Consider the following 14,459-nt stretch of genomic DNA (forward strand, 5'->3'; position numbering starts at 1 on the left):
TGATTAATTTGGATTTGTTTTTTCACTTCTACTTACGATTTCATCCCTCTAAAGAAATAGGAAATGTCTCATTTATCTTATGCTACTGATCTAGGATTCTTACAGTTTGTGAATTTAGGTCTGAACTACCAGTTTATTGTGAAAAGGTCCAGCCAGAAGCAAGGAGAGATGGAAGCACAAAGCTTTCCACACAAACCCAGCATGAGTTTATATCTCTGTGTTCTCACACTGACCATCACTACACCTCAGACACTAACAGCCTCTCATTAGGCCAGAAACTCAGCACCCTCCCAGGGCTCTGCCCTGCTGGAAATCCTGCAGAGTGAAAAGCACTGCAAAGGCTGCACTTCTTCAATACTGAGGCACGCATTCTAAAAAATACAAATATTTTATTTTTCCGCTAAGTTTTGGCAAAGCAATGCTTCTTTCAATGACTCTTTCTTTCCTACAGCTCTTAATTGGAAAAAGTAGAAGAAAATCCCACAGTACTATAAGCATTATTTTCCAAAATGAAGTTACCACAACTTGAAAAGAAAACAAAATTAAATTACACCAGGATAACTAACAAATCAGGAAATAGAAGCATCAATCAATTTAATTCTACATGTATTTTGTTATGAAAGATCACATGTATTCTAACACTACTAAAAAAAGTGGAGGAAACAACATAAAAACCAACAAATCTGAAAAACAACAGTAAAGGAGAGAGCTAAACATGAAACATTTAATTCTGTGCTATCAGGAAACTGAGAAATACATATTATTTCTGAATATTTAAAGACAGGGGTATCCACATTTCATCTACTAGACCAATCTATATAAATACATGAAAGTAAAGTACATTGTTTTGAACACCTCTGGGAAAATTCAGGAAAACAATATTTAGTCCTGCATACTGAAATCAATATGAAGGGAGTATCTTAGCTCAGCTGGTTACAGCATGGAGTTAATAACACCTGGGTTCAACCCCTGTTTGGGCCATTCACTTAAGAGCTGGACTTGATCCTTGTGGGTCCCTACCCACACAGAATATTCTGTGATCTGGAAATAAAGGTTCTCCCATCTTCCTTCACACATGAAGTTCAAAAAATCTAAATAGCAGTATGTCTTGGGACCTCCATGGGATTCCCAAGACATCTAAATTTGGGTGGTTATATTGGGTAATGTCTTTTCTTCTAGAACTTTGCCTGTCTGTAGTAAGTGGGGATAAGTTAGTCTTAGGGAACAAATGCTTCACAGACATTAAGTGCTGGCTAATCCTCTTCAGTCTTTAAAAAACCCAAAAATGTCATATTATGGTAAGTAACTCATAGAGAAACAGAGCAAAGAACAAGATCTCAAAGAAAATAAAACTGAAAGCCATGCAAACATTTACTGTAAACACAAAAAGAACAAACTTTCTTCTTGTTAGGGACTAAGAAACATCACATTTTAACTGAGAAAAACCACACCTAATCAAAACTGGGCAGACTGAATAGAATAACAATGTGGCCCTCAAACCATGAGTACAGAGATGCTACTGACAGAACAAACATGAATGTATCTCCACTCAGTTGTTTGACCATGTGTATGGAGTGCAGTGGTGGGCATTACTCAATCATATGCATGTAAAGGAGACAAAAAGGCAAACAGTGGTGCTCAGAAACAACTGGACCAGTGGAAACAGACTCCAGACGTAATTTAGACAGGGGCTGTTGAGTACATCACCAGCTAAAAGAGGCTTGCAGATCTGAATGAAACTCTCCTGTGTGATTTTTCATGCAAGATGGGAAACAGTGCATTCATTGTAAGCACACCAGATTACAAATGAATGTCTGATTCCACCATGTACTTCACTTCCCCTTAAAGCACAGATGATATCAGAGTTTTGCTGGCTGATGGGATCAAAAGGCAGCAACATAATGAAGATGTTTCATTTAACTGAATCAAGCCCAGGGAAAGAAAACCAGTATGAAAAATCTTTTTAGGAATACATCAATATAGAAAAGAAAAAAAAAAAACCAAGATAAAAGAATGTGGAGATAATCATCAGATGGTAAGTAAGATTTCTTTTTTCTATGAGTTTAATTCAAACATGAAAGAAAGGCTTTTACAACACAAATATTTTAAATGTGTGAGTTAGGCCCAAATTGTACACAGCCCTAAATCAATAAAAATCAGCATCAACAAAAAATTCTCTAAATTGATGATTACATAGAGAGATATGTTTCAATAAAAGCCTGAATTTAAAAAAAAAAACATATGGTTGGTTTTAGTAAGATCATCTCCAAAAAAAACCCCACCAATGCCCCAAAACTCAGTCAGGAGCAAAAATATTGATTGGTCTGCTCCCTCCTTCAATACTACTTCTAGATTCATTAACTTAAATTGTTCTCAGGGGTATTTAAATTCTCCTTTTTTCTTTTACTTTTTAACATGTAGGTATGCAAGAAAGATCCAAATTACTATCCCTGCTAAGAAAATATTGCAATGTGGACTATATAATTATTACATTAATTAGGCACTAAATAACTCTTTCTATAAAGGGAGGGTATGAAAACTATGAGAGGTAAAGGAGTTTAAGAAAAGCTTTCTTAATTTCCAGTGCTTGAGAACTATTTCTGCAACATCTGTGACCAGCAATCATTGAAGTGCTGAGTTTTATACTTGGCTCTACTGTATCTGATCTTGCTCTGGAAAAAAAAATTACCTATTATACCAAAACATAAGAACTAAGCTGTCTGAGAAACCAATGTTCTTTGTTGTCTGAGTTTAAAAAATATTTCTAAAAATTTAAAAAATATAGTGTTCCTGAAGAATTATGACAAAAGGCACTCAACTCTTTAGCTGTGCTTCATGAGACAACAGTTCATTCATAATGCCAAATATTCATAAATTAATTACCTTCTTGAATGCAAAGACTGGTTTGACTGGTCCTGCAGCAGCTGTGCAAATACTCCTACAGGTCATCTTACTCTAGATACCTTATAACTGCTTAGACTTCATTATAATGAGCCCTAAAACCTGAAAGCACTGTGAAATAGTAGGTGTTGAAGTAACTGAATGACTATTGTGTTTTGTGATGCAAACATACAGCTCAAAGGGCTTTTTTTTTGTACAGAAAGTTAATTTTTGTACATATATCTCTTAATAGTTTGAAATTAACCACATTTGTATCAGATTACATAGAAGAACTCTGAATTAATTCATGCCAACAACACTGTGTTTATATGATTTCAAAAACAACTCAAACACTCCGTTAAACTATAAAGATTTCAGCAAAATATGTTTACTTCACATTTAGGGTATGTTCTACTCACAGCAAAGTTGCTCTGTGCTGCATAATGTAGGGGTGTTGCACCTTGACTATCAGATGGGATTGTTCCAAACTTATTTCTTTCCAGTAAGAGATGGACAATCTGTGCATGACCTGAGAAAAATAATGCAATAGAAACAAATTTGTATCAAATACTAAAGTCACAAAAAAGCTTAGTTAAAAAAAGGTAAAAAAACCCACCGCTGACAAATGAAAAACCTAAACTCAAACAAAACAGAAGAAAATGAATAGACTTTCATAAATAGTCACATATTTGTGTTGTAGCCATTATAATTTAAATGTAAGAGAGAAACATATAAGACTTGATATTTGAACTATTAAGTCTGGCATGTACTTTATTCCCAATAGTGGTCCACTGCCATAGTCTGTATTGTCATTTTTGGGGGGTGTCTATAAATCAGAATGATTTATAAATACAAAATTTCTTTTAACAGAAATCATTAGAGCTTCTCCCTAAATAAAGAAACCAGCAGTAACTGGTTTGATAGCTATGATATTAACTTCATAATAAAGTGGTTGAATATTTCCAGAAAAAGCTTATAATAACTCAATTGAGATGCTGCATTTGAGTGACAGGTCAGTCAGAAACAGTAAAGTGAGCATAGGCTGATGATGATGAGCATTTGTCCATCTGCATTAAAAGACAAGCTAAATCAATGTTGACAATTTCATCACACATCATACTATTTTACAGAAATCAAGTGTAAATTCTTCACTTGGGTTTTATTTAACCAAAATTTCATCCAAGAATGTATAGTAGAATCAGAGGCTAGTCTACTACCAGCTGCTATAAACAAGCTCACACACAACTCCTTCATAAAAACAGATCAAAATATTTTGAGATTAAAATCACAACACTTTTGGAGGATGGGTAAACTTTATATTCACTTCACAGACAGGAAAACAAAGACAAATACAGTGTACTGCCACTAAAGCCAACCAGTCCGTTCATATATTTGCTCCTGTTGGCACTTGCAGCTCACAGGGTATCTTAATGATTTGGTATTTCAAGCAATACTATAAAGCCACTCTGATTTTACAGGTGAAAACCTTCAGTACCTCATATGTCAGAAAAGCGATTGATTTTGCAGCTTGTTACTTTTGCACAGTTGTCTTGAATCACTTTAGAATACATGAAAAGGTAGGCAAACCTTCCTGCTAGCAGTAGATTATTTTTAATGAAAACACCAACAGTTACAGAATAAAGCTGTGATACAGTTGTGCTCTGTAGCTCTTTAAAACCTAAGACATGGAGGACTAGGCAAGCCCTCTTTTGTGAAATGGCACTTTGAGACTTTATATGTACAGAAGTGTCAGAAATGAGAGAAAATGGTAACTTGGGTCAAAAAGGATGAAGAGTTACGTGAGCATTTTTTCTTTCTAGGGGCCTTGGGTGTACAGGAAGGTTCCTCCTTCTTGTTAGCCATTAAGAGAATGCTGGATACAGAACATCACATTATTCTGTCCCTTCCTAAAACAACAACAACAAAAAAACCACAAACAAACAAACACTAAATCCCTCAAAACAAACAAACGACCAAAAAAGAGAGGATATATAATGTTGCTATGCTAGTCCCACCTAAAGAGTATAAGAAGTAAATTGAGGATCACTGGAAGAAGTTGCTTTGGAGTGAAATCCTGGCAGAAAGACCTTAGGAGTACCGAGCCTGAAAACAAAGATTCCTGAACTTTCAGGACAGACAACTAGAAAAAGGGACCTAACTCCATAATGAGGACAGGGTCTAGCTAAATTATCGATGAGAACAAGGCTTGAGGAAGTTGGAAAAAAAAATTGCATTGGGTGCAGCAGTAAAGAAATAGGTGCAAAGGTGGATCTCACTTGGCCATCAATGTAAAAATTAAAACTAATTTCTTGGGGTCAAGAACTGTCATTTCTGTTATATTTTCATTTAGCAGAGATGCAACTGGTAAGACATTTATCTACACAAAAAAAAAAAGTGGGAGGAGCAACAGCGCCCTTAAGATGCATTTACATGCAATCCATCACATCTAAGAGTAGAAGTTGTGGCATCCCTGCACTCCTTTAAACCTCCTATTGTTAACCTATACAGTAACATCTTACTCTCTTTAAGACCTACATAGAACATTACCTTCAACCTAAAACCATAACCCTGAAAATTAATAATGATTTACTAACAGAAATTCCCAAAGAGCATATGCCACCTAGAGATCTCATTAGGTTCACAAAATAGTCTGGAGGTCTTGGCACATCTTCCCCCTTTATTCTACATTGATTAGACAATCCATTTTTCCAACAGACAAAACTTCTCTCAAACACGAGCAATTTCAAAATGCAATAAATTTTGCTTCTTGGACAGAACCAAGTGATAATGACTATTTCTTTGGAAAACTGATCCTATGACACTTAAAATGCTTCACAATTTCTCGGTTAAAATTCAATATCCCTACATATACACAAATTTGAGAACACCCTTCCCTCTTTTTTGTTTTAATAATCAAATTACATGCACACTGCCACTGGAGTTGCAGTAACTCGCTCCAGTGAACATCTGATTCTTATATTGGCATTCTTTGTCTCCAGTGTCCCAAATGATCATTGGGATGAAGCCAGTTAAAAGGGGAGAGAGACTGTTTGAAGATTCTTTTATCCAGTAGCTATTTTTTCCTCCTGAATGGAAATAGGAGGTAAACTTTCTAAATCATATTATTTTTGTGTCTGTCATTTTATGGGTTGTGTTTCTCTGCATTTAGACTATTTATATTTAATCACATTTTGACTTGTTTTGCAAGGATCCAGTTTTTGTAAATACAAATCAAAATTCACATATGCAAGGTTACAATTTACAGAATGTCTGAGTCTCAGGGTAACAATCTAAACAGAGAAGAACTCTACACAAATAAAACTCGTTGTCAGATCTGATTAGATTATCATAGCGTGTCTGATGAAGAGCTTATACTAGAAGTGTCAATTCTGCCATTTTTTGTTGTTTACTTGTGCTGGCATTATAAGACTATCTGCATTTTCTTTGTGGGAATCTTCTTACGCCCCTAATTTAGTTTGTGAGGGGTAGATTAATAAAAACTAGATAATATAATCATAAATCCACTTAACCAGGCAGACACAAAGTGCAGAACAAGGCTGAAAGTGAGCATGTGACTCATGATGCCACCATCAACCACTCTGCATTGTGGAGCAGCTCAGCTCCCCCAGGCACACTGCAAAACCCATGTGACCATCTCACATACGGACCAAGCAAGGGTACTAGCTTACATCTCTATATGAAATATTAGTCAAGTTATCTTTTCAGATAAAAAATAAACTCTGGTATTTTCTTCATGCACTCCCATAGATTGTGCTGCTTTCATGCTGGGCTGTGCATACCCCACATCAGACACCACTGTTCCAGAGCATCTGTTTCTTTTTTTTTAACCTATGATCAAAGCTGCATGTGCAAGAATAATCTCAATATACCCTAGCTGTTCTTAAATCATCAGCATATATAACCCGTTGAAGTGATGCACTGCACAATGCTTTGGAGAATCTGAAGCTAAAATTAGCAGTCTACACACAAACTTCTAATCCTGGTTGAGCAGAAACTCTTCTTGCTCTAAGAGATTAGTTATCATACTGCCAGGCTGGAATTAAATAAAAATCAGAGACAAAGATTAAACAGTACAGTTAATTAATGACTAAGTGACTTCAGCACTGTCCAGTTTACCAAGTAAGGCTGCCCAGTGGAGGGGAGTTCGAAACAAGTTGTCGTAAGATGTCACATTGCAGCCCTCGTAGGAGGTCAGGACATCCACAACTGCTACATTCCCATCTGCAACAGCAAAGTGAAGAGGAGTTCGTCCTTCATAGTCCTGCCAGTTCAGCAGAGACTCCGTAGGTGCAGCTTCCTTTAAAAAGAAAAGAAACAACAAAATTTCAAGAATATTTAAATTTTAAAGGAAAACCTATACAATCTTTACAAGTTCATTTTCAGGGAGATACACTGTCCTTGTTCAGTAAAATGGAGCTCTAGAAGCAAATGCTTTTCTTACAGTATAGGCTACTTTCAAGTATTTCTTATAGAATGCTTTTTTATACTTAATTATTGTACAAGACCAGATTTCTGGTACATATCCCATAGTTTTACCAGGCTGCTGTGCACGTGGGTCCTTAAACAGATCTTTAAAATATTAACTCTGGCTCTTATGAAAATAACTAGAAATTCTTACATGATTTACAAGTTGAAAATGACAAATATATCTTCAGATTTTCTCCAACACTTCCGTTTTTGCACAAGTTAATTTTATGACTTTCACTATAATATTCTTCTAGCATTTTATACCCCTGAAGTATTTCCAAAGGAGATGTCTACATCTCTAGCTGACAGGACAGAAGTGAGAGAGTACTTCTAATAATGCATCTACTTCTAATGGGCTTAATTTTGAATTAAAAAAGTCTTTTAAAGTTTCATGGCCAGTCACTTGATCATGTAACACAGACATTAAAAAATATAACTTGACTTTTCATCACCTTTTCTTTAAAAATATGCTTAATTACTTTCACATAAGGTCCCTAGCTATATAGTTTTGTATTGTGAAAATTTCATCATATCATAAAGGCACATGAAACACAAACTTTCAACATCACTTTTCTGAAAAAAAGAGGTATTTCTAAAAAAAGTGGTAAACAATAATACAGTACAAACTCAGGATGCAGGACATTAAACATCTAGAGTAGAAGCAGATTGTCAAAATAAGAGTTTAAGTAAACCAGAGGGAGTGAGTCTGCTTTTCTATCTCCAAGAATTCAGAACAAATCAGTAAAGTTATGGGAAGCCCGTGCAGAATTAAAAGGGAATGTAGTCCTGAGATTTTTAACTTCCAACACTAGAGGGGATTTTAACCCATAATAAGTGAGAAAAGCAATCTTCCTGAAAATACAGAGTCACACTGTATATCACAATACATTTATTAAAGAGGAGCAAGGAATTGTGGTAAGTGCAGCTTGTTAACTGTTAAAGCAAGTTCCTGACCCCTTTCTCACTAAACTAACTGCAATTTTTCCTTTGGACTCCACTCGGTACACAAATTGGCTGTAGGACCACTTGCATTTGCATTACTTGATGTGCAGTAATTATTACACAGAAAACAAATATCTAACATTGAGAACAATAAATCAAGAAAAGGAAAGGAAATTCCAGAATTATGCTTTCTACGCAAATACCAATTGACCAAAGTTGTACAATCTATATTTTCTATGTAATGGATAAATAAACCCTCAAAAGCCTCCAGATATTTAGAGTCATATTTCACTGTATTTTCTAAGTGCAATCTGGCTAAGTTAATACAGCAGTAGTAACTTCAATTCTGCAATGCCATTATTCTTTGTTTCTTACTGTTTGCTTTCTTACAGAGCCAAGTTAAACCTCCTAATATTTGGTTAATGTAAGTTTTCTAGACCTAAGGAGCTACATACTTTGCACACTGTACGTAAATCACAGAATGGCTGGTGTTGGAAAGGAACCCTGGAGATCACCTAATCCAATCCCCTACTACAGCAGGTTCAACCACAGCAGGTTGCATGGAATTAAGTCCAGGTGGGTTTCAAATATCTCCACAACCTCTCTAGGCAGCTTGTTCCAATGCTCAGTCACTTTTCATCTCAGTAAAGATGCTTTCCTTCATATCCAAATGGGAATTCCATGTTTCAGTTTGTACCCATTGCCCCTTATCCTGTTGCTGAGCACCACTGAAAAGTGTCTGGCTCCATCCTCTTGACATCCACACTTAAAGTATTTCTCACTAATAAGACCTCCTCTCAGTCTTTTCCAGGCTGACTGGTCCCAGCTCTCTCAGCCTTTCCTCATAAAAGAGATGCTCCAGACCCTTCCTCATCTTCACAGCACTTAGCTGGACTCTCCCCACTAACTCCTGGTCTTTCTTGAACTGGAGAGCCCAGACCTGGACACAGCACTTCAGATGCTACCTCACTAAGGTTTGATCCCTAGGTTGATCCTCACTAGGTTGATAGATCACCTTCCTCAACCTGCTGGGAATGTTCTTCCTAATGCACCCCAGGGTACCAATGGCCTTTTTGGCCTGCAGGGCACACTGCTGCCTTATGGACAGCCTGCTGTGCATCAGGAGCCCCAGGTGCTTCTACTGGTGTGCAGCGTGATTCCTCCCCCCATGCAGGACTCTCTATTTGCGCCTGCTGAGCTTAGATGAGACTCTTCTCTGCCCAACTCTCTGCCCAGTCCAGGTCCCACTGACTGGCAGCACACCACAGTGGTATCAGCCACTCCTCCCAATTTTTTATCATCAGCAAACCTGCTGATGTACAGACTTTCCCTTCATCCAGGTTATTAATGAATAAATGGAAAAAGAGGGGCTCAGTACTGGGCTCAGGACTGACCTCTGGGGAACACTTCTAGATACAGGCCTGTAACCAGGCTCTGTGCCACTGATCACAACCCTCTGAGCTCTGACATTCAGCCAGTCCTCAACCCACCCACTGCCCACTCAGAGAATACACCCTCCTTGAGCTCACCTATGACAATGTTATGGGAGACAGTGTCAAAAGCCTTGTGAAGTCAAGGTAGACAACACCCACTGATGTTCCCTCATCTACCCTGCCAGTCTTGCCATCACAGAAGGCTCTCTTACTAGTCGAGAATTATTTCACCTTGTGAATCCCTGTTGACTACTAACAACCTTATTTTCCTTCACATGCTTAGAGATGACATCCAGGAGGAGCTGTTCCATCACCTTTCCAGGGATTGAGGTGATACCTGTGGTTTCCTGGGTTGTCCTTCTGGCCCTTTCTCAAGACACTGGAGTCACACTGGCTTTCCTCCAGTCCTCAGGCACCTTTCCTGTTGTCCATGCCTTTTCAAAGATAATGTACAGTATCTAAGTAATAACATCTTCCAATGTTAATTAAATGCGAATTAAATGCTAATTAAGCTGCCCATCTCAGACAAAAAACTTCATCAGTTTTAGATTAGGTATCAGTACTGTCAGCCATGCTTTGTTAGAGTCAAAAATTAACATACTTAAAACATACTGGAGTTCACTAATATATGTAGTCACCAGTACAATAACAAATAATCTATTAAAAACATAAAAAGTTGATAGATATGACTCTCAACTAAAAATGCAATCAAACTTAATATTGTTACATGCACAAACCACAATAATCAAAGCATGTGTAACAGTACTTTTGATAAGCATTCAAAAGCATTTACCTGAACCACTACAGTAAAACTTGAATGTTGTTCCCTAACTTAAATAATTCTCAAGATAAAGCTAACCGATAATACGCTTACTTTTTGTCTATTCACAGAGCTCAGCAGGGGGAGCATAGAGTCTACTGCAAAAATTCATTTTATGAGAATCACTTTTAAGAGTGGCTAAACATGAATTATGACAGGCACAGAAGTTATTACTGAAATTTTAAGTCCACCAGAGGAAAATGTGTTTGAACAAAATGGACAAACAAGAAAACAAATGCTTCTTCACTCATAATTTGCTGATGTAATCCGGACAACTAATTTTCAAGCCTTCCAGAAGCACAACAACATCTTAAATAAATGAATCCTAAAACTCCTGGCTTAAAGTCATTGATGTTGCCAAGAAATATCCCTACACTCAAAAGTGTTACTTTTGCAAAATGGTACAGATTCTCCAATGACAAAGCCACTATTTATATTCTAATCTAAAAGTATTCATGTGTTTTGAATTTTTTGGCCACCGAAAATAAAATTTTCTAAGTCTGTTTCTGCCTACATTCACAACTATAATTTCTTTAGATTTTAAGTGGGTTTGGTTAGCTATAATTAAACTGTCATATTGTATTAATAATTTTAAGCACAATATAGAGAAGAAACAGAAGCTAAGCATTTTTCTGTGGCAATTAAAACAATGGAATTGTAGGCAATAATGGAAAGTGTGGTATAAACAAATGTCATGCCTCTTACCATGAAGAATAAATAAAGAGAAGAGATACAAAATAGACAGTGAGTACTGAGCAGTTGCTTCCATCATAATAATGGAACCTTATGTTGTGCTTTTCTCCTTAAATCTTCCCAATGTTTTTCACATAACAAGCACAATCTAGGAAGGTGGAAAAGGAAGTTGACCATGAGAGGATCTCCAGATTAGGGTTTCTCTCTACTTCACACATTTACTTTCTACGTATGTTGAGTTCTGTTTTGGCTGTATTTCATGGATTTCAATATCAGATATAACAAATTTGTGCCCAGCTGTCATCTCTGCACACCCAACCTACTTTCTCAGCATTCAGCTGAGCTCTTTTCGTAATTGTTTATTTTGACAATACCAAAGGACTATGTACTATAAAAATATCAAACAGAAAGATGATCCTTAATTTTAAGAATTTATAAACAGAAGACAATATTTGGCCACAGCCAGAGGGCAGAGTACAGAAAAACAAGACAGTATTTTTCAGTACCATAGACTGTGATCTCGATAAAACTAGAAGCTAAACTCTTGTCAAGGTTTTGTAAAGCAGCACTGGAGAATTCAAAGTGGGATACTAGAGAAAAAATAATTTTCTAGGGAATTCTTCCACAGTGTTAAAGATAACAAGAGAGAAACAACAGCAGTGTTGGTTTTCATAACTCAGCCAGCAGGCACCAAAGGTAGTGTGAAAGCAGACACTGATATCTCACTGCTGTCTAGGCAATGGCATGGTGCTTAGAGAAAGCAAAGAGAAATGGTTTGGTTGGATGTGATTAAAAATGGGGAAGCAACAATGACACGGACACTTGCCTTTCATACTGCTATCACCACAAGACAGCGTTTTCGCAAACTTAAAAACGCAATTACATGTTAAGGCGCAAGATGACAGAAATTTTCAATCTGTGGGTACATTAATCAGAAATACAATATGGAATGTGAAAAATTGTAAAGTTAGAAGACCTAGAAAGGAATGAGAATCAAACGTGATGCTTAGACAATAGAGTTGGTACTGGGTAATATGGCAAAAAGCAGCTAAGAAAGGAGAGGAAGACTGTGAGCTCTGCTGTGTCTGTGCTGTGAAGCTCTGTCACTTCAAGACAAAGAAGAAAAGCACTTCAATTTGGAGAGAAGCCCTTACTACAGGATTAAACTCAGTGCACCACCACCACAAAAATGTATTTATACTCAACAAAAAATTCAGTCAATAGATTGATTACATAATAACAACATTCCTCTATCATCAACTTCACAGCATAGCTAAATTACTTTTTCATTTAAACTTGTTATTAACTTACTCTGTTATTAAGCACATATAGATGTAACTAATTGCAATACAAACAATTAAGCTGATGCATAAAAAAGCCTAGATGAAATCAAGAATACACTCTTTTCAGCCCAGCCAAAGTGCCTCTACACCTCTGCACCCAGCATGAGTAACAAACAGGAGGAGTTGAAAGTCTCTAGAAGAAAGCCATGACCCAGCTGCCACTACTGAGACTCAGTGGGATGAATCCATCACTGGTGTGTGGCTACAGGCTGCACAGAAGGGACAGGACAGGAAGGAGGGTCAAAGGAGCTGCTCTCTAAAATAGATGGATAGAGTGCAACGTGCTGTCCCTGAAGAACAGCCATGAGCAGGTGGAAAGCCTGTAAGCAGGAATCAGAGACCAAGGCAATAAAGGGAACCCCTTGGTCAGTGTCTACTACAGGCTGCCTGACCAAGGGGAGCCTCCTGACAAAACCTTCTTGCTCCAGCTGCAGGAGGCATTGTGCTGGAGGCTCTTGTGCTGCTGGGGAACTTCAACCACCTTGTCATTTGCAGAGAGGCAGCACAATGGGCTATAGGGAATAATCCAGGAGACGTCTGGGATGAACAGAGGATCACTTCTCAAAGACAGGTGACAGACAGCCCTAACAGAGGGAATGTGTCACTGAACCTGGTGGTCACCATGCCCTGCCTGACTAACCCAGTGGCCTTCTATGATGGAGTGACTACATCAGGGGAATGGCTATGGATGTTATTTTTCTGGACTGCTGCAAAGCTTTTGATGCAGCACCCCACAATGTCCTTGTCCACAAATTGAAGAGATTTGATGGGTGGACTGTTTGATGGATAAGGAATTGGTTGGACAGTTGCATCCAGAGCAGTAGTCACTGTCTCAATGTCCCAATGTAAAACGATGACATCTCTCAGGAGGCTGTGCTGGGACCAGTGAGATTTAATGTATGCATTAATGACACAGGTGAAGGGATTGAGTGCACCCTCAGCAAGTCTGCAGATGACACCAAACTGAGTGGTGCAGCTGACAAGCCTGAGGGATGGGACACCATCCAGAGGAACCCGGCCAAGTTCAAGACGTAGAAGTTGGCCCATGGGAAACTCATGAAGTTCAATGAAGCAGAGTGCAAAGTGCTGCACGTGGGTCAGAGCAACCTCCGTACTAACACAGGCTGGGGGATGAAGAGACCAAGAGCAGCCCTGCCAGGCAGGGCTTGGATGTGCTGGGTAAAGGATGAGAGGCTGGACATGAGCCTTCAATGTGTGCTTGTGACCCAGAAAGTCAAATGTGTCCTGGGCTGCATCAAAAGCAGCGTGGTGAGGAGTCTCTCTCTCCTGAGACTGCTCTTGGAGTACTTCATCCAGCTCTGGGGTTCTCAGCACAGGGAAGATATCAACCTGTTGGAGTGAGTGCAGAGGAGGCCACCAAGATCATTAGAGGATGGAGCACTTCTTCTATGCAGAAAGGCTGAGAGAGCTCTCACATGCAGAAGAGAAGGCTCCAGGAAGACCTTACAGCAGCCTTCCAGTACCTAAAGGGGACCGACAAGAAAGATGGAGAAGGACTATTTACAGGGCATGTAGTGACAGGACTGGGGGGAATGATTTTAAACTGAGAGTAGGTTTAGACTGGGTATTAGGAAGAAATTCTTCTGTGAGGGTGGGGAGGCACTGGAACAGGCTGCCCAGAGAAGCTGTGGATTCCTCATTCCTGGAAGAGTTCAAAGGGCTAGACAGGGCCCTGAGCAACCTGATGTAGTTGAAGATGTCCCTGGGCATGGCAGGATGGTTAGACTAGATAACCTTCAAAAGTTTTCTATGAACTCAAACCATTCTCTGATTCTTTTAATTGTCAGATTTTAAAAAAACCTACAAACAGAAACGAAACAAAATAGTCCTCCAAAAATC

The 14,459-nt window shown here is 38.2% G+C and overlaps 1 protein-coding gene across 8 annotated transcripts in view; it reads right to left on the reverse strand.

Annotated features, from left to right (window-relative positions):
• The window catches only part of INVS (inversin), an 83,151-nt gene that overhangs the window by 27,693 nt on the left and 40,999 nt on the right, over positions 1-14,459 (reverse strand). For 6 of the 8 annotated variants that reach the window (XM_038126079.1, XM_038126088.1, XM_038126064.1 and 3 more), the window contains 2 exons: positions 7,018-7,198; positions 3,300-3,409 (listed from right to left, as the gene is read on the reverse strand). In XM_038126079.1, the coding sequence (XP_037982007.1) occupies positions 3,300-3,409; positions 7,018-7,198 (291 nt within the window). Of the gene's footprint in view, positions 1-3,299; positions 3,410-7,017; positions 7,199-10,003; positions 10,178-11,268; positions 12,593-14,459 lie in introns of those variants that run through there. The other 2 variants (XM_038126105.1, XM_038126101.1) reach the window with 2 other exon arrangements.

Source organism: Motacilla alba, chromosome 2 (genome assembly GCF_015832195.1).
Source record: "Motacilla alba alba isolate MOTALB_02 chromosome 2, Motacilla_alba_V1.0_pri, whole genome shotgun sequence".
Lineage (NCBI taxonomy): Eukaryota > Metazoa > Chordata > Aves > Passeriformes > Motacillidae > Motacilla > Motacilla alba.